General features: G+C 36.3%; 2 protein-coding genes and 1 pseudogene across 7 annotated transcripts; 2 read left to right on the plus strand and 1 right to left on the minus strand.

Annotated features, from left to right (window-relative positions):
- Positions 1 to 97: 97 nt before the first annotated feature.
- LOC147276774 (autophagy 2) lies at positions 98 to 12,630 on the minus strand. Of its 5 annotated transcripts, none has more exons than XM_086253375.1 (15): positions 12,096 to 12,627; positions 10,413 to 11,482; positions 10,013 to 10,161; positions 9,340 to 9,512; positions 5,998 to 9,222; positions 5,791 to 5,903; positions 4,650 to 4,854; positions 3,669 to 3,782; positions 2,844 to 2,951; positions 2,620 to 2,752; positions 2,084 to 2,286; positions 890 to 1,086; positions 698 to 772; positions 499 to 596; positions 98 to 309 (listed from the first exon to the last, which is right to left on the minus strand). In XM_086253375.1, exons 1-13 carry the CDS (start codon positions 12,297 to 12,299, stop codon positions 700 to 702), a joined length of 5,967 nt encoding a protein of 1,988 aa, XP_086109501.1. In that variant the 5' UTR covers positions 12,300 to 12,627; the 3' UTR covers positions 98 to 309; positions 499 to 596; positions 698 to 699. The 5 variants fall into 5 exon arrangements, with proteins under 5 accessions (XP_086109501.1, XP_086109500.1, XP_086109502.1 ...); XM_086253374.1 differs by having other exon boundaries at positions 693 to 772; XM_086253376.1 differs by having other exon boundaries at positions 403 to 596; positions 693 to 772.
- A 1,060-nt stretch (positions 12,631 to 13,690) lies between these two features.
- NPQ6 (YCF20-like protein (DUF565)) lies at positions 13,691 to 15,898 on the plus strand. 2 transcript variants are annotated; one of them, XM_086253381.1, is made up of 2 exons: positions 13,691 to 14,016; positions 15,163 to 15,898. In XM_086253381.1, exon 2 carries the CDS (start codon positions 15,230 to 15,232, stop codon positions 15,695 to 15,697), a length of 468 nt encoding a protein of 155 aa, XP_086109507.1. In that variant the 5' UTR covers positions 13,691 to 14,016; positions 15,163 to 15,229; the 3' UTR covers positions 15,698 to 15,898. The 2 variants fall into 2 exon arrangements, with proteins under 2 accessions (XP_086109507.1, XP_086109506.1); XM_086253380.1 differs by having other exon boundaries at positions 13,692 to 14,016; positions 15,208 to 15,894.
- A 638-nt stretch (positions 15,899 to 16,536) lies between these two features.
- Positions 16,537 to 17,063, plus strand: LOC147276776 (defensin-like protein 1 pseudogene; annotated as a pseudogene).
- Positions 17,064 to 17,456: the final 393 nt, after the last annotated feature.

Below are 17,456 nucleotides of genomic sequence, written 5' to 3' on the forward strand. Positions count from 1 at the left end.
GTTATGTCTGTGGCTGAATAAATAATTGGTTAAAGAGAGCCTAAAAGAATAAAAATTAAATGCACTATGCACAGAGCACTTACGCACAAAATCTCTATTGACTGCAAACATTGCTCATTGAGAGATAATCATTTGAATGAATATTTACAACAACAGAAGCAAACTTACACTTTGAGGTTTTTTGAAAGAATCAATCAGATATTCTATGGTAAAAACTTAAAACCACTACTAAACATTTACATTTTGTACAAAACTACCTGATGGTCTTGTGGAAAGAATCTGGTGAATTGTTCTAGTTTTACTGTACACCTGCAACCAATAAATACAATGAGCATAACCATTGCTGTGATATTCTATCAATCATAAAATAGTATAGTGAATAAGGGATAAAATCAAGAACACCTGGCATCATTATCTTTCACAACTAATCATTCCCCAAAAGCCTACCATGACACACTCCCAGACACTTAATTCCATATACTAGAAGGTTCAACTCACATGATATATAGGTTCTAGCACAGAAATAGAGAACTCATTGATGATCCCTCTTTTCCCCAGGATCGCAGAAGTTCAAATTTCAGTCACGATTTAATTCCCTACATTAAAAACCAAACAAAAAAGTCAGTTACCAATTTGGGATGCTATGTGATGACTATGAAAGAAATACTCAGTTGAAAAGTAATAGTATTGACCAAACCATCAATCTTGTTCCCATGGCTGAGGAGGGCCCAGGTATTTTTCCATGGACTCTTTCTTACGCTCAGGATCAAGGCTGCACACATGCAACCACGGTAAGTCTTGTTTCTAGAAATTAACGCATTAATATTATCATGAAATAATTTTGTTTTTTATCAAAATGTTTATAATAAAATCAAGGATACAAACTAACCTATTTCTGAAGCCAAGAAGAGCACAATGCACGGCACTTGCACAAGCAGAAGCTGGAGCTATAGCAGCTGCAGGAACTGCCCGAACAGCAGTTGCCAAAGCTGATCCTGCACCAGCTCCACGTTGGTATTTTTTCAGGGGAGTCCGAACTAATGCAGAAGCAGATTTCCCCAAGCCATCACTGAGGCTTTCATAAGCCTGTCAAAGAAAGAAAATTAACTTTTTGTTTTTATGAAGTAGAATAAATGAAACCGCATTGATCTCAACTACGTTCCAAAAATGGTTTGAAAATTATGGACAGGACAACACAAATTAATCCTGAGGCTTTCTTCCTTGCCATAATTTTAACTCACAATTTAGTAATGTACTACTTTGATGGAAACAATAACTATGATTGAAGCAGCAGAATATAAAAGTGTGTATAAAAAAAAAATATATATATATATACAGGCCCATTCAGGTGTGAATGTGCGCCGAGGCCGCCGAGCACTCGGTAGTGCAAAATTTTGCAGCTACCGAGCGCTTGGTGCAGGTTCAAAGGTGTTAATGTTATGGTTTAGCTCCGGAATTTTGGGCGGAACCAAGCCCATTTTATACCCTAGGAGGGGAGGGGTCCGCCCAAAATCTTGGAGCTAAACCCTAACATAACGCCTCCACCAAGCCCATTTTATACCCTAGGAGGGGATGGGGCGAAAAGATGGGGATTTACCCTCAAAACTCGGCCGTGGAAGCAGCGGTGAGCGCTGCCGAGCGCTCGGCAAAGCTACCGAGCACTTGGCAGCGGGTGCGCATGTTCGTACGTTCGAACCTGATCGAATCTGTATATATTATGCAAGAAAAATAGACAATAATAAGAGTAGTCACATTTCCAATCCCATATGATCGAAAATTCCTTCAGTTTTTTTAGAAGCACATTAAATAAGTTCACTTGCATAAGAATACCCCATAAGTTCACTTGCATGCTGTACGTGGTAACTGCAGCAACTATAAGTCGGAAGCCTTTCTTTTTCAGTATTTGTTTCTTTAAAATCCAATTCGATACCAACAGCTTTGAATTGATATTCAGATTTTGAAAGAACTAATTTTAAGGCACAGGGTACTAAGACTTTAGGATGACTATTTCTAAATATTTGCAAGCAACCAAAAAGAGGAAAGCTAATTCATTGCAATGATTGCCACATGTTGGAATATTCACCTGATGAATTCCTTGTTGAGCATCTTTAGGCTGATTGGATCGAACATTGGTCTTCATTTTATGTGGTACAGGCCATGGTACAGAAGGAGGAATGCTTGTTAGTAAATATTCTCCTTGGAGTAAAATATCATGAGCCCCAGCTGCCAAATGTACTCCAAGTCCAACAGCTTCAAGTGAGATACTTCTAAGAAATGCAATTGCACCTGGAAGGGAAGTTGCTCCGTCATGAGTACAAAGAATTATTATGTTCCAAATTAATATTATCGGACACGGAGACATTAATTTGGTATTAACAATGTACCAGTAATAACATGGCCTTGTAGCATTGAATAATCAGAAAGGATTAATTTATCTGACCTCAGTTAATTGTGATTGAAGCTTAGGTATAAAGCTGAGTCAAGGATCAATTTTAAGAATTTGTTTTCCCTTTCTCACATACTTCAACCAACACATCTTACATAAAATGCATTGCCCAAAAAGAGACATGGATGCACACATGTTCACCAAAGGGAGAAATTTGAATGAATTCCACCTACCTCTTTGCATTCCCTTAAGTACTCTCCTGTCTTTCCTATAGCTCTCAACAGGCAAAGACACCAACTTTGCTGCGCCAGCACCAACAGCAACCAAAGATCGAATGGTAGGAAGACCTCGCAATATTTTACGAACCTACAAGAGAAGTACAATGACCTGTTATAAATGCACTAGCATTTGCAAGACGGCCACAATTCTCAAGAAGTATAAATAATGCTACTAAAACCTGATTTTGAGAAATATCTTCCAACCACTCCCCTAAAATAGTTTCACATACACTACCCCAGCCATAAACACCAACAGCATGAACATGCTTCAGATGTAGCTCCACTCCCTGCATTTTTTTTTTTTTTTGAAAGAATGGTCAGTAAATTCTTTCATAAATCTCAACGAGCAAAAAAAGTTCAAATTCAAACAATGGAAAACAGGGATCAGATATTTAGTTGTCAGGACTACAAAATTCACTGACACAAATAAACGTTATAAGTTCAGTTTATACTCCAACCAAATTGTTGGAGACAATACATAACCAAGAATGACAATACCACTAAGTAACAAAATCAAACATCAGTTGTGTAAACAAATTTAAATAAGCAGAATGAGGAAAAGATCTAAGCTTATCTTGTTTATAACTCATCACTTCATCAGTCATCACCCAAGTTCTGTGAAGTTTGTAAAGTTATACACACGTGTGTCTGTGTGTGAGTGTGCACATGCATAATACATACAAATGCACATACATATCTATGATAAGCCTCTTTTAAAGGCAACCTTTCTGTTTGCTTTATTCATTCAATTTCTAGACCTCCAGTTAAGGATCAATATATATTCTCTTTTAATGTTTTATTATAGAAAAATGAAAAACAATAGAACGAACTCTTGAACTGAAATTAATAAATAGGACAACATCAAACATAGTATCCTTCATGAGATCATCAGACTAATTTGTTCTTTACACAAACAGCTCTATGAGGACAAATAAGTAACAAGTAACACCTTTTTTCCCTTGTATAAAACCTCAAAATGGTCAACATAGAAAGAAAACAATTACCTTCCATGGCACAAGATTTACAAGTTCTACATACTTCCCACCTCTTAATGCTGCCAGATCAACACGGCTGGGACTGTAGTCGACCCGAACAAGGATAGGCCATATTTCGAACTTCTGAAGGGAAAAAAAAAAAATTCTAAAAGTTAGTACATGGATTTGAATATATAAAAATCCACATATTAAGGGGGAACAATGAAAAGCCAGTAGTTTAGCCAAATCACAAGGCATGAATTCTAAAAATGACTAAATCATGTAAGCGTAAATTGAAAGTAGCATCATCAGAACAACATAGAATTGCAGAAGGGAGCAAAGACAACCAATTGGATAGCAGCTTGCATTACTGTGCTCATACGTAAATAAGAACCGTGTAACTAATCAAACTACTCACAGCACACGTAAAGCTGCCAGTGAGTTGCAAGGAGGGATTTGGAGACACAAAACTAGTGCAACTCTTTTTACATTTCATGGAGAAGTTGAAGGATTGTACACTTACAAGCATAGAGATTTCTGTGCATCACCAGTTACCAAAATGCCAGCTTGCTCAAGATCTATTACTCCCATGAGTTTCATTGATTGTTCCAATGAATTATGCAGGAAAATTTGGTCCCATTCTTTTATTTGATTTTCCTACTTTTCTTTCCCTTTTTTCCCTTTCAGTTTTCTCTCTTGTAGAAGTAGAAAGGATATAATCATTATAGATATAATGGAGACTGGCTTGGAACACGGCTAAGAGCCCTAAAAGAATACATGCTTGAGGACCACAGTAGTCTCAAAAAAGCAGGGTCGTGCAGCTGACCCTAATTTTCTTGGTAAAGGATTAATTAAGCTAGACAGATATTTCCCATGTGCCAAATCCCTTTATGTTCTTTTTATAACATACTATCACTTTCTAGAAAATGCAAACACACAAAGTTAAAGGGCACTTCTTAGGATGCAAGCTAGAACTCAAGGCACTGCAGGGAGAAAGGGTAAAAAACTTGCCTGGAAGTAAGGAAGAAATGCCTCCTCTGCAATGGAATCCCCTGCAAGATTATTACTCTTTGTTGGCAACACTTTTGAACCATCTGAATCTCGATAACCTGGAGACTGGTCGACTGAAGAGCTCTTTGTCCCAAAGAAGCCGATGAGAAAATCAAGTTGGCTTTGATGAAGATGCAATAGCGTGGGAAGCAATGCAACACGTAACCTATGAGGGAAGAATACAGGAACAAACACTCAATTAACACTGTTACAACACCATTTATCCTTCCATGAAAAATTTACAGAAAAGAACAATCAACCCAATTCAAAATTATTGACGGGACATCAAATTTCTGGGTAAAGAAACACCACTTTGAAAAATATTAGAAGAAAGCAGGCCACTACTGTTTTAAATAAACTAAAAAGCATGAAAAATCATGAATTTCATGATGTGAAAAGTGAACATTCATGCAGCAGACTTGAGCTTCACAGAAGATTGACTAGTGTGGAAACACATATTCTGCAAGGATAGGACTACTAGATATACTCAGAAAAAGTAGCAATTGAGGTAACTTTTTCTTATTCAGGAAAGGCTAGAGTGCATTGCCAACCTTATAAAGTTTACCATGGTCCTTTTAAAAAAATTTGAACTGAAGATTTGCATTTGAAATTTCTGAGAAATTATAAACATAAAGGTTCATTAACCTTTTCAAGAGAACAAAGATCTCACAAGTCATAAATAACTTTGACATAAATTAACATTATGTAGACAAGCCTGGCCCCATAAAAAACTGTATAGCAAACCAGAACCTGAAACCATGAGTAATCAGCTTTCAAAACAACAAAAATTAAATGAAACCCCAAACCACGGACAACCCTAAACCTAGATCAATTCCACTAAAATCTGAAAGTAAACAAGAACGCCAGAGAAAAAAATCCATTGTTAAGATTTTTACTTTTGATTCCTATTATCTAATAACTACTTGATCACCACAGATAAAATACTAACTAAATTAATACACTTTTATCAAGTTAACAACCTACAGCTCTGAATAACAAGGCAGAGACTTATATATAATGAATCCCCCTGAGGTAAAGTTAAACAAATGCGTACTGGAAACTTAATTAACACAGTAATTATAGTATAAAACTGAAGGAATACCGGTATTCTTCAAGAGGGGTTAGAGGATCTGGTCTGACAGCTTCTAAGTCCAGCTTGAATGCTTTTGAAGATGATTTCCGAGGATGATCCTTTGAATGGTAATATCCTAGCACCTTCCAATCCAAAAGGTAAAATAAATTTAACCTATTCCGTAAAGCACAAAATGTAAAATTTCTCTTTTTGAGTATTAAAGTATAAAAGGTTTACCAGTTTCCAAGGAGCATCTTTGCTCCTGTCATATAGATAAAAATCTTGAACTGAAAGAGAAAGCTTAGACGCACATATTCCACCAACTGGGAAAATGTCATACTGAAATTCCATCCCAGATAGTGAGACTTCTAGACATACAGTAGCATCCCTTCCACTAAAATCCACCATCCGCTGACCGATTGCTCTAGAATCATGCCAGTCAGACCCAGCAAGCATTCTCCATCTAACATCAATGTTTTTAAGAAGAACACATCCAATAGCCTGCCCAACATCTTTGCATTTTGTACTTTCAGTAGAAGGAAGCTTGTCTTCGACAAATTGTTCCATACTACTTTCACTCGCTTCTGAAATGTGGTTTTCTAAAATTCTTACTGAGGTACCATACCATCCATTATTTTCTCTTCCAACATTTCCATTTCTGACATTCCTGGACTTGCATTTCAGAACCTCATGAGATGATTGTCTGTTGGTAGACAATTCCGAGAGAGACCGTAACTCAGATAAACAATACCCTTCGATTAACTCCAGAGCATTACCTTCTTGTAGGAATGATGTTTGACCACTTTCCATTTCCGCTGAAGGCACTGACCCATCATAAGACAGACCAGGCAAGAGAATTTCAGGAGTTTCAATACTTGAGTAACACGCCTCTCCAAGGTCTTGATCAAATGACATACAAGCTTGTGACTCAGGAGAATCATAAAGGAAGGTCAGATTCTTATCTGAGCGGAATGCATCTTCACATATCTCATCCATTAAACCAACCAACTGAGGCTCACTCTCTGAAACTACATCAGAAGTGCGCAAATGAGAAGTTGGTAGTAAAGAATCACTGTCAAAGATACATGTTTCATCATTGAAACCTCTCCTTTCTTGTTCCTGCTGAAATTTATTCCATCTAGTCTGCAAGTGTACGACTGATTCCTCCATGTCAGGGGCAAATAGCTGTTGAAGTTGAGCAGCCAAACGAATCAGACTAGACATGGTGTCATGGCACGTTTCCACAAAAATGTGAGATTTTGAACATTCTACCTCCCAGAGAAGGCCATTCTTACAATTAGTTCTCAAAGTTGCTTCAACAAGTGCCTCCCTTGCAACTTTAACATACCCAATCTTCTGAAGATGTTCTACACTGTAAGTGCCAGCAACAACCTCAGGCTTTGACATTACACGGAGAAGAAGCCCAAGATCTTGCACTCTAATTCTGTAAACATTTTCTATTGAATCTGCCACGGTTGAATTTGAAAGATTCAAGGAAGATGCAGCCAAAAGACAAGCAACATATTCCTCACCCATCTCTTCATTGACATATGAATAACTAGACTCAGAATCTAAAGCTTCACTCCTGACCACCAAATTCTTTGGGTAGGGCTCGTAACTTAATCCAATATCAACCAAGTTAAGAACAAAAGAAGTTCCATGAGATGCATTAATGTCACCCTTTCCGTTACACTTGTCCACTGCTTGTTCAATTTCAGGAGAAGGAATAATAAAAAAGGAGCATATTACTTCTGACCAATCCAAGCGACCACCTACTGCAACAATTGTGGCACATCTGACAGTTATAGATGTAGAACCATGAAAACTCTTGGGATCCCACAGGTGTATAATATCAGAACCAGCCAACCTAGATGATAATGCATTCGAACCTCCTCCATCACCACGTTTCATTGTTGAGTTGCTACATGCAATCAGAAGAAATTCCTGATCAGGAATATCAGTGATAGAACCCCACAATTTGCCTTCACCATGGGCCAGCCAGAAAAAATTGGCACCCGTTATACCTCCAATATTTGAAACAGACAGCATTTCAAGTTTCTGAACATTCAGTTTTAGACGATTCCACGACCCAGGAAGTTCACTCTGCATTGAGCCTTTGATATTCTCCTTTACATCCGGGCTAATCAAAATTTCTACAGAATCACAGCCCACAAGGATAGATGTCTGAGACATGGAAGACTCTTCCTTAACATTGACTGAATCACAAGCCACATTTGATAAGTCATTTATCATTTGATCCAAAAGACAATATAACCCTTTATATTGAGGATTGCCTAAATTTATAGTAACAGCGGGTAGACACACATGTAGGAAAAATGCAGAGCTCAAAATAATCTCTTGTCTAGCATGGGAATTTAAATCTTCCAGGTCTTTCACAGTAGATACAGAAGCAAACTCATGATCTTTTCCCACAAATTTAGAAACGCTCCTTGATTCCTCAAAAGTAGCTAAGCACTTGGCTTTTTTTGCAATCCAAGGACCAGTCACATAACCCTCCTGCCAAAGCATACTAATGACAGAAAGACGGCCTGTAGTGTTGGTGACAGACATTATATTCTGTGCAGAAAATTTTGGCCTCTGCATGTTTCCAGAGCTGATTCCATCATTATCTTTACTTGCAGGACTGACAAGGAAAATATCAAGATTACCAACATTCAGGTGTAAAGAACGTGTGACTGTTGAAGAATACCTTTTCTCTGAACTTGCACCTAAGGTTGGACCATGGTCTTGAATTATACCTTTGTTAAAATTTGATGGTGAAGAAAATTCAAGAGCAATAAACTGATCCCAGGAAGAGATGCCACTAACTTTTCGACCATCTTTAGTACGGAAACACAGAATTATCCTTGCATTAGGGATCAACATATTACCTCGCAGACTTTCTGTAGAAGACAAGGTCGTAACACAACTAGAAGTTCTTCTAAGATCACCATGAGATGATTCATGCTTCTTATTGGAGACCTCAGAAAGAAACTCAGCCTGTTTATTCATTTCAACACAATTTCCAACTTCCTTCAACATCTCTAATAACATGTTTAGCAAAGAGAAGTCCACCCAGAAAACAAAACGTGGCATTTTAAGTGAAAATGATGTTCGCCCAGATAAACTCCCATCTGATGAACTAGATCTCACAGTAAATTGACAATGAGTGGCACCTGAAGTTTTAAGCAATGTAGTTCTGACTACACCATCCTTGAACCCAAATGGAAAATCTTCAGCAGTTAAACCATTTGATTCATCCAAATGTTCAGAAGATGAGACATGCAGAGGAAGAGCACTTTGAACCGCAGCTTGAAGATGTTGAATTGAAAGAGTTTGGCTGTTAATATCGTTATTACACCCTTTCAAGCCAAACTCCAAGTTATCATCTTTGTAACTTGAGTAATTAGCAACCTCAATATAGTTCATTGTTCCCTCAAACTTTATTTCTTGAGGACATACCTGTTCACCTTATCAAATGTTTCAAGTTAGTGTAGTTAACAATCATGTAGAACCAACAAGCGTAAAGCAGAGCCATCAAACTCAAAAGATAAGACGTTCCCAAAGCACAGTTATTACCTGCATAACAAGAAGGATGTCTCGGCATTCTGCACCTAGGTATAGTACATCTGAACCAATACCTAAATGATCACCCTTAGTATCACAATGTTTCTGGTTTTCATCTTGGAATGAAAATACAACAGAAATCCCAGCCAAAGTTGCTTTAAGATTGGTTTCAACATGTTGCTGTTCTGTACACAAAGATTAAAATCAACGGTCCAATGACAAATGTCTGAAGAAAGTAATGACACAGACTGAAAACTTTATTAATATGAAACAAATATCAGAGAATAAAAGCATCTAAAGAGTCAACCAATCAAGTCCATGTATATCTCCAAGAGAAACTATGTTTTCTCTTCTTATTTAACTTCCTTTCATGTTCTTCCTGAAAGACTGTGTAAGATTTCCAATATTTAAAAAATATTCAGAACATACAATCTAATTTCTTTATGCATAGTTTCAAACGAGTTCAAAAGTTTCTTTACTACCTGGGTGTTGCCGACCATATCACACCAAACACAAGTTATGCAAATAGAAACTGCATTTACAACAATTTGGCACCACGATATTTTTAATATGATACAGAACTTTGATGCAAATAACTTGCACAAAAAATATTAAAATGAAAATGCAATGCATTAATTTATTTTAAAGCATTAAATATTCTAGGTATAAGTCAAATTGCACTTACCAGAGGGAATATGCAAAGAACCAGAAGCAAGGCTGGATGCAGCTGTGATGGCACTGAAAACAGAACACGTCCAATTCCACATCCCACTGCTTCCTAATGCTGATTGGGAACTTCTCATTCCATCAAAACATTCAAAAAACTGGTCCACACTGCACAAAGACCAAAAATGAATGTAAGCAAAAATACGAGAATAGGAGATACAGACCAATAAGTTGGTGAGAAGTTTGTAACATATGTCTTAATTTATGTGATATGATTAGCTTTACTAATTGCAACAACTTAATAACCAGTGAAAAGAAATTAATTAAAGATACTAACAGACTCTAGAAAGAGTGTCAACAGTAGTTCCTTCCTACTGCAACTGTTATAAAAACACTGACAGCAGAAAAAGAATACCAACCTTGCCCCGAAATCAAGTTCTTCAATACCATCCTTGTTATTTTTATTGATGAAAAATGGTACCCAATCTGATATGAGATGTGACCCAGGTAGCAGAGCTTCAGTCCCTGATTCTTGCAGTGTCAAAGAAGAGAATTCAGTGGGAAAACTACCACAGATTGGTGTGACCTTATCTGTTGCAGAACCAGATATTGATGAAATGCAGTGAGAGGCTGAATTATGGAAAACAGAATCTGTTGACTTATGATTGCTTCCATCCTTCTGCAGATTTTTATACATTTCCCAAGAAAGTAAAAACCATTTAATTGTGCTGGGTTGAAATCTTAATTCTACAGGGTCAATAAAAGCCTCCGCATCCACTTTACGAATGTCTAAAGACCCATTCTTCCAAGGTATACTTAACTTTAAATTCCCTGAAAATCCACCTTTTTTCCCAATCATGATTGGAGTGGTAGTAACCGATGGACAGCACCCTGAAAACAATTCCCCAAAAGTTCTTTCTGAAACAGATGGAATGCATGCTTGATTATCAACATTATCCATTTGAAGCAGTTCAAGTACTGCTCCCTGAAACTTGACAAAGTTGGTTAGTTGACTAATCCCAAGAAAGTTCTCAATTCTTGCATCAGGATTTTGATTAGCATCTTCAGCAACACATGTCCCACATTCTGTTTCTGAAATTCGAAGCACCAACGTTGAGCGACACCCCGAGGTCTTTCCATTCATCTCTAAACAAGGATCAAATGCAACAATCAACCTTTTTATCCTTACATGGAAGCTTGTAAGAAACCACTTTACCATCTTTGCAATTGTTTTAACCCCTTCATGCACATCCCTGGAAGTAGATTTTGTGGCATTGTCTGCCATGTCACCATCTAACTTCCCCAGATTACCATCTTGGTCGCGGTTACAACTTTCAGCTCTAGCTGGTGAGTTATTCTCTGAGCATGGAGTTAGCACGAGCTCAAGTTCATCCACTTCCACCTCACAACCTTTACCCTTCCAAGGCATTCTAACTAATAGGGAGCCAATAGATCCTTCTTTTATTATGACTGATGTGGCAGCACCAAACTGGAAAAACATTGGCCATAAGAAAGCAATAAAATTACAGAAATATTATATAAAAGGTCAAAATTCAGATGCAGTTAAAGCAAAAATACAATGGCTCTCTAAACTCCACCAAAACTTAACGTATAAGAAACCCCCGTTACCATAGTGACAACAGAATAGACTGGGCCAATGATACGAAAATTGGAGTCTTTAATATTTAAAGACGTTTACTATTTATAATCTTATGATTATCAGATTATCAGTAGCATTCATATAACATGGAGTTTTATGCTTTTCTGAGCTCAACTACAACTATATAAGTGTTCTACTAGCAACAAATTAGAAAAACCACAAGATGAAAGTTAACAAAGATTCAAAAGATGTTGATAAAATCTTCTGTATAGCTTGGTGTCGAACTATAAATAAATTCACAATATCCCTGAACGAACTTTCAGGCCCACACTACTTCAAAATATTGAAAAACGGAGAAGAAAAACGGCACTGTACCGACGCAATATTCACATTTCACAGTCTATGAACAAATAGAAACGTAATATTTTCTTTTCCTTTACTTTCTCATCAACCAAACATGAGCTGAATTCCAAAACCAATTACACAAGAAAACGGCGCGTACCTTCTGATTAATAAAATCGACGTTGAGCGCGAGGTCGCTGAGCTGGATGGTGCCCTCGGAGAGCTGGACATCGAGCTGGTCAGCATCGATGTCGCCGAGAATGAACTGCCCGAGCTTCTTCTTCAACAAGAACTTGCACACCCTCTTCACGGCCCACCGCGAGAACATCGCCTCCGCCGACTTCGCGATGTTCCACGGGAACATGGCGGCTGACGAGGAGGAGAACGACGACGACAATGAATTTGAAATTTGGTGGAGGAATTGGGGAATTTAGGGTTTGGAGAATTGGAATTTTGAGACGGTAGGTCGAGGTCGAACCCCCGTCAAGCCGAGAGAGAGAGAGAGAGAGAGAGAGAGAGAGAGAGAGAGAGAGAGAGAGAAGAAGAAGAAGAATAATTGCTTTTGAATTTTGATTTGTGTGCTGACGAAAGATAGAGAGAGAAAAGTTGGATGGGATTAGAATTTTTAGAAAAAGGAGGGAGGGTGACGATGACGATGACCCCTTTTCAGTTTTCAGTTTTTTGGTCTATGCGCGTCGTCGAGGTCTCCCGGGAATTTTAATTTCGGCTCCTATATATGATTTCCTGACTCATCTTCAACTCTTTCCCAAAAATTTGGTGATGTTACTGTGTCGAAAGACAACTGGAAAAAAAGTTAAATTTAGGAAAAAACACTCCCATGACAAAAATTTAAAAATATTAAACATTATTTATCATCTTTTATAATTTTTATTGAATATATTATTTATTTGTTCCTTAATCCCTATTCCCTCTAAACTTTATTTATCTTCATATTATTATTTTTTTCTTCTTATTAGTTTAGTACCAAATTTAAATTTTGGCCAAAACCTTGGATGAAAATCATGAAAGACATTCGTTTGTGTCCAAAAACGCTCACTCAATATTATTTTTAAAAACCAAACTGTAATAATTACAATTACTTACTTTGTTGTTTGTTAATGTTTGAAATTCATTTAATTTTGTGTACCTTATAGTGAAATAATTAAATTTTATTTTTATTTTATAGTTAAGTATATTATAAATAATTTTTTATTTTAAGGTTATTAATTAATAAAAAAATATGTGGAATAAGGGAGGTGTTCAAAACAATTGAAGTTGGTCTACTTTTACCTATTTGTGTCCAATGTTTAAACACTCAAAATTGACACTAGAGTTCGAAAGTTGAGCTTGTAATTGTTTGTTAATTAAGCATTACTTGTCACTGACATAATCTGAATCTATTCGACTTCAATATTTACTAGAAATATAAATTTTCAACTTTAATTTCAACATGTTTGACTATAATTGCTCAATCTATTAGACTTATGATCTTAACATATTCCACTATAAATTATACTCCAATAAGGATGCAAAATATTAAAGTCATTTGACATTTAAAAATGTTCAAAACCTTCTAAAAAAAATATTCATCAAAATTAATAATTTAAAGATAAATAAAAAATAATCATAATTTCTATTTTTTAGGTTAAAGTAAATTCATTAAAAATGTTGATTTTATTAAATTCTCCTCCTCGTACATAAAGTCAATTCTTTTGTTTGGGTGCAAATGTGCAATATTACACTTTATTAGTTTGTTTGATTGCTGCTTCATTTTTTGGCAGGAACATGCCACACTTTTGTTTTACGAGTAACGATAAGATGCTAAACCAGCGGTGGAACCCGAAGTTTACAATTGAAGCTGCAGTCGCAGAGTGTCTCTTCCGATAGTACATCACCTACATACACATCACAGTCATGAGTCATGGTCCTCCATAGTTTACACTACGGCTCGCTGAGAAGAGAGATAAAGGGGGATCTGTTTCGGATTATTGGATTTGGATTAGGGATTTTCAGTGATAACCATACCTTTTGAGTGGCTTCTGGCTCGCCATTGCTGTTGAAGTTGAAAGGAGGACTCTGGGGTAAGTAGATTTGATTCTGATGATTAGCTAAAACAAATTTGGAATTTGGGTTCTCAGCCAAATGCGAATTGGGGTTGGGGCTACATTTGGATTTGGCATTGAAAGGACCCAATGCAATGCCAAATCCATGGAACCAAACTGAGCCTTGGAACTGTGAAATCTCTGATCTTTTACATCAGGGTTGTCAATAATTTCAACATTTTTCCATTGGGGATTTACCATTTGGTTGCTTAGCATGTTAGAGGCAAAGAAATGTCATCTATTTTTATTTTTTTTGGCAGCATGTTTTTGTTATTTGTATAATAAAAGTGAAAAACTCGACAAACCCAGATGATTATACAAGGTTGACTTCAGTTTTTTGTTTCTAAATTAAAAACCCAAGATAATTTTTACTGTATTATTACATTTTCATGGCATCAAGGTGGAGCATAAATTTCATGGTTATATGGTCCGCAATGGCCTGTTTATGCCTCATTTCTTGTTTTAGAGATCAAAATGGTTTGTATATTGTGGAAAACTTTAGTTGTCGGAATGATAGTGTAGGAGACCAACTTCTCTATTTCACATGTGAGTTGGGGCTATAGAACTTGTGTCCTTTCAATGTGTCAGGGGACCCCCTTTTCGATCTCTTGTAGTTGTAGATGGAAATTATGTAGTTTAAGTTTGAAAACACATTTTCTTTGATTGATTGGATGACAAGAGAACTGCATTCCTTAGGTGAACCTACAGATCTTACCAATTGTGGTGATGTTCCTTAGTAGGATTGTGGTGTGATTTATGGGGGTGTCTGGAAGAATGCTTGAGGTCATGGTGATGGATTATATAGGAATAGTAGAGTTGAGGTTGGACTCTCTGCAGTCATGTTTTCCATAACATTGGTCCTATTATACATGACAACGTTAAATAATTTTGAGTAGTAAAAGAAAAGCATCAGTATACAAACATGACAATATTAACTAATTGATGGCATAAAAATATTATGTGAGGAATTTTCTTTTATGAAAAAATAGAAGAAGTTGGATATTCACATTGTCGGAGTCCTTGTATTACTTTTGCTATTGACTAAAAACATACTCTCTTTTTGTGCTCTGAACTGATTTTTCTTTTCTTTTATTTTTTTCATATGTGCCTTGCTTATGTTTCTAGCTGGTTGGCTTGTTAAGAAGTGTTGCTTCCGATTCATTTTTCCAGGATAGTGGAATCTTGATAGCAAATGGCACATTCTTTGAGTTTGCTATCTACAGGCCTACATAAATTTGGATTGAGTCCTCAAAACAGAGTTTCAGGCAGAAAATACGGAGCTTTTACTTTGAGATCTTCACCTGGGTTTCTTCGTGTTCGGGCTGTGCAAGAGAGTGGAGGGCCTCGAAGACTAATTGATATTATCAGAATTGTGCCAGAGCTCTCCAGGAACTATTTTCGAAGTCCATCTCGTAGGGCTCTCTTTGGGGGGATCTCTTTGCTGGGTGGCTTTTATGTTGCACAAACAATATCTCTGTCATTTGGAGCTTTAGGAGTCAATGATGTTATTGCTGCAGTAGTGTGCGTTCTCCTTACAGAGTATGTGACGAAATTTTATTACAGTCGACCAAAAGTTACATTCCCTATTGCCCTTCTCAACAATTTCAAAATGGGATTCACTTATGGTCTGTTCATAGATGCTTTTAAGCTTGCCAGTTAATGGCATATTGGAAACTCTCTTGACCATGACCTTTGGTTTGGCTATGTAAAGTTCTCTGTTCTGTGTTTGTATTGGTAAAGATTAAAAGATACATTTCCCAGTTATACACACCCACTATTTTTTGTGGTCTGAATACAACACTCTGTATTTCTTTATTTTTTTACCATATTCAAAGTTGCCTTTGATTTGTATATCAAACTCTACATTTTGCTATTTTTTTCTTTTATCCGATAGGTGATTTAAATTTAAAATCTCTTCTAACATTGAGAAGAGAAATACCACTAGATCAATAGCCCTATGTCGTATGGTTTTTACTCTGTAAATTCATTGTGAACTTTTGGTAATTGATTCCAGTTTAAAAAGGTTCATATGTTATGTCCGTATTGCTTGTTAAAACAAATGTTTAGTAGGTGGCTTCAATTTCTATATATATTTATACACTGTTTAAGATAAGCTGGACTTTTGTTTATACATACATCAATGACTGTAATGTTTCACCAACCTCTTGATTATTTGGATAGGTGCTTTTTTTAATCATACAAGCAACTAAGCAAGTGAACAATCGTTAAATAAGAGGAAAACCAAATTTGAAATTACGATGTTTTTTTTTTTTTGTCGAAAAATTACGATATGGTTGACTCAACAAGTAACGAAGCGTTGGGGTTGGGGTAAAATAGGTGACGACTGGCAATTTAGAACGAGTGCTTTAAATTAATGTATCTCCAAGCTTACATAAATATCACTTCATAAAAAGCCCATGAAAAGGCCAAGCAAGAAACATACATAAAAGGGCACCTTCATGAGGGAGCCAAATCAAATTTATCAATCATGAAAAGAACATGGCTAAAGCTTCTAAACTTGTTTACCTCTTTACCATTATCTTCATCTTCAATCTCTTAACAAACATCGGTGAGTTTAAACATATATTTATCAGATAATCAGGTCTTCATCTTATTTTCTCAACAATCATTAGTTTCTAATCTAAGTCAGTTCATCAAAAATCTAAGAGTTTAGTTTTTTTTTTTTTTTTTTTTTGAGTTTTACTATCAAACTTTAAATAAACTGAGAGAATACGTAAATTTCTGATACGAGACTTAGATTAGAAATCTTTCAAATTCCGTAATATACATATTTACAATTCATGCGTAATTTTAGTTTTGGTCATTAGTTCTTTTTATTTTTACATGGTGCAGATGCAAGAATTCATGCATCTTGTAGAAGTCAAAGAAGCAGAACATGGTCAGGGGTTTGCAATTGGTTTTCATCAAAGGGGTGTAATAAGCACTGCATAAGGTGGGAGCATGCTTCTCATGGAGCATGCCATGGGTTTCTTTTTCATCATTGTGATTGCTATTTCGATTGCTGAATAGAATAGTGAATGAATACCCACATTTCACAAATGCATTCAGTACTTTCAGTGTATCAAAAACTGGGCTGCTGAATGGAGCAATGTTGTCTAAAAACGTAGGAACTCATGGTTTATGAATATATACTACTAATTACTTGGTTGATTGTCTCTGTGACTTGTTCTTTGGATGCATACAATACTTTCAGCTTTAGGCTTAGCAAATAAAAAAAAAATCTAAATTCATTATCATATTTTTCCATCCAATTTATGTTGATGAAACATGCATAATTGTATTGTTGTGCAATTAGCATGGTTGATAGGTTTTTGGTTAAATTGTAATTTTCAAATCTTAACCAAGTTTTGTTTTTATCTTTTTGAATACATGTCAATGACTAGACTTTTGATCGATAC

This window comes from Dryas octopetala, chromosome 8 (genome assembly GCF_963921425.1).
Source record: "Dryas octopetala chromosome 8, drDryOcto1.1, whole genome shotgun sequence".
NCBI classification, from domain to species: Eukaryota; Viridiplantae; Streptophyta; class Magnoliopsida; order Rosales; family Rosaceae; genus Dryas; species Dryas octopetala.

Excerpts from the sequence above, each read along its gene's own strand:
- LOC147276774 (XM_086253375.1), bottom strand. The coding sequence starts at position 12,299 with ATGTTCCCGTGGAACATCGCGAAGTCGGCGGAGGCGATGTTCTCGCGG. Across the intron at positions 5,904-5,997 it reads AAGATGCTCCTTGGAAACTG|GTGCTAGGATATTACCATTC; the intron begins GTAAACCTTTTA and ends TTGGATTGGAAG. Across the intron at positions 2,753-2,843 it reads AAGATATTTCTCAAAATCAG|GTTCGTAAAATATTGCGAGG; the intron begins GTTTTAGTAGCA and ends CTTCTCTTGTAG.
- NPQ6 (XM_086253381.1), top strand. The coding sequence starts at position 15,230 with ATGGCACATTCTTTGAGTTTGCTATCTACAGGCCTACATAAATTTGGA.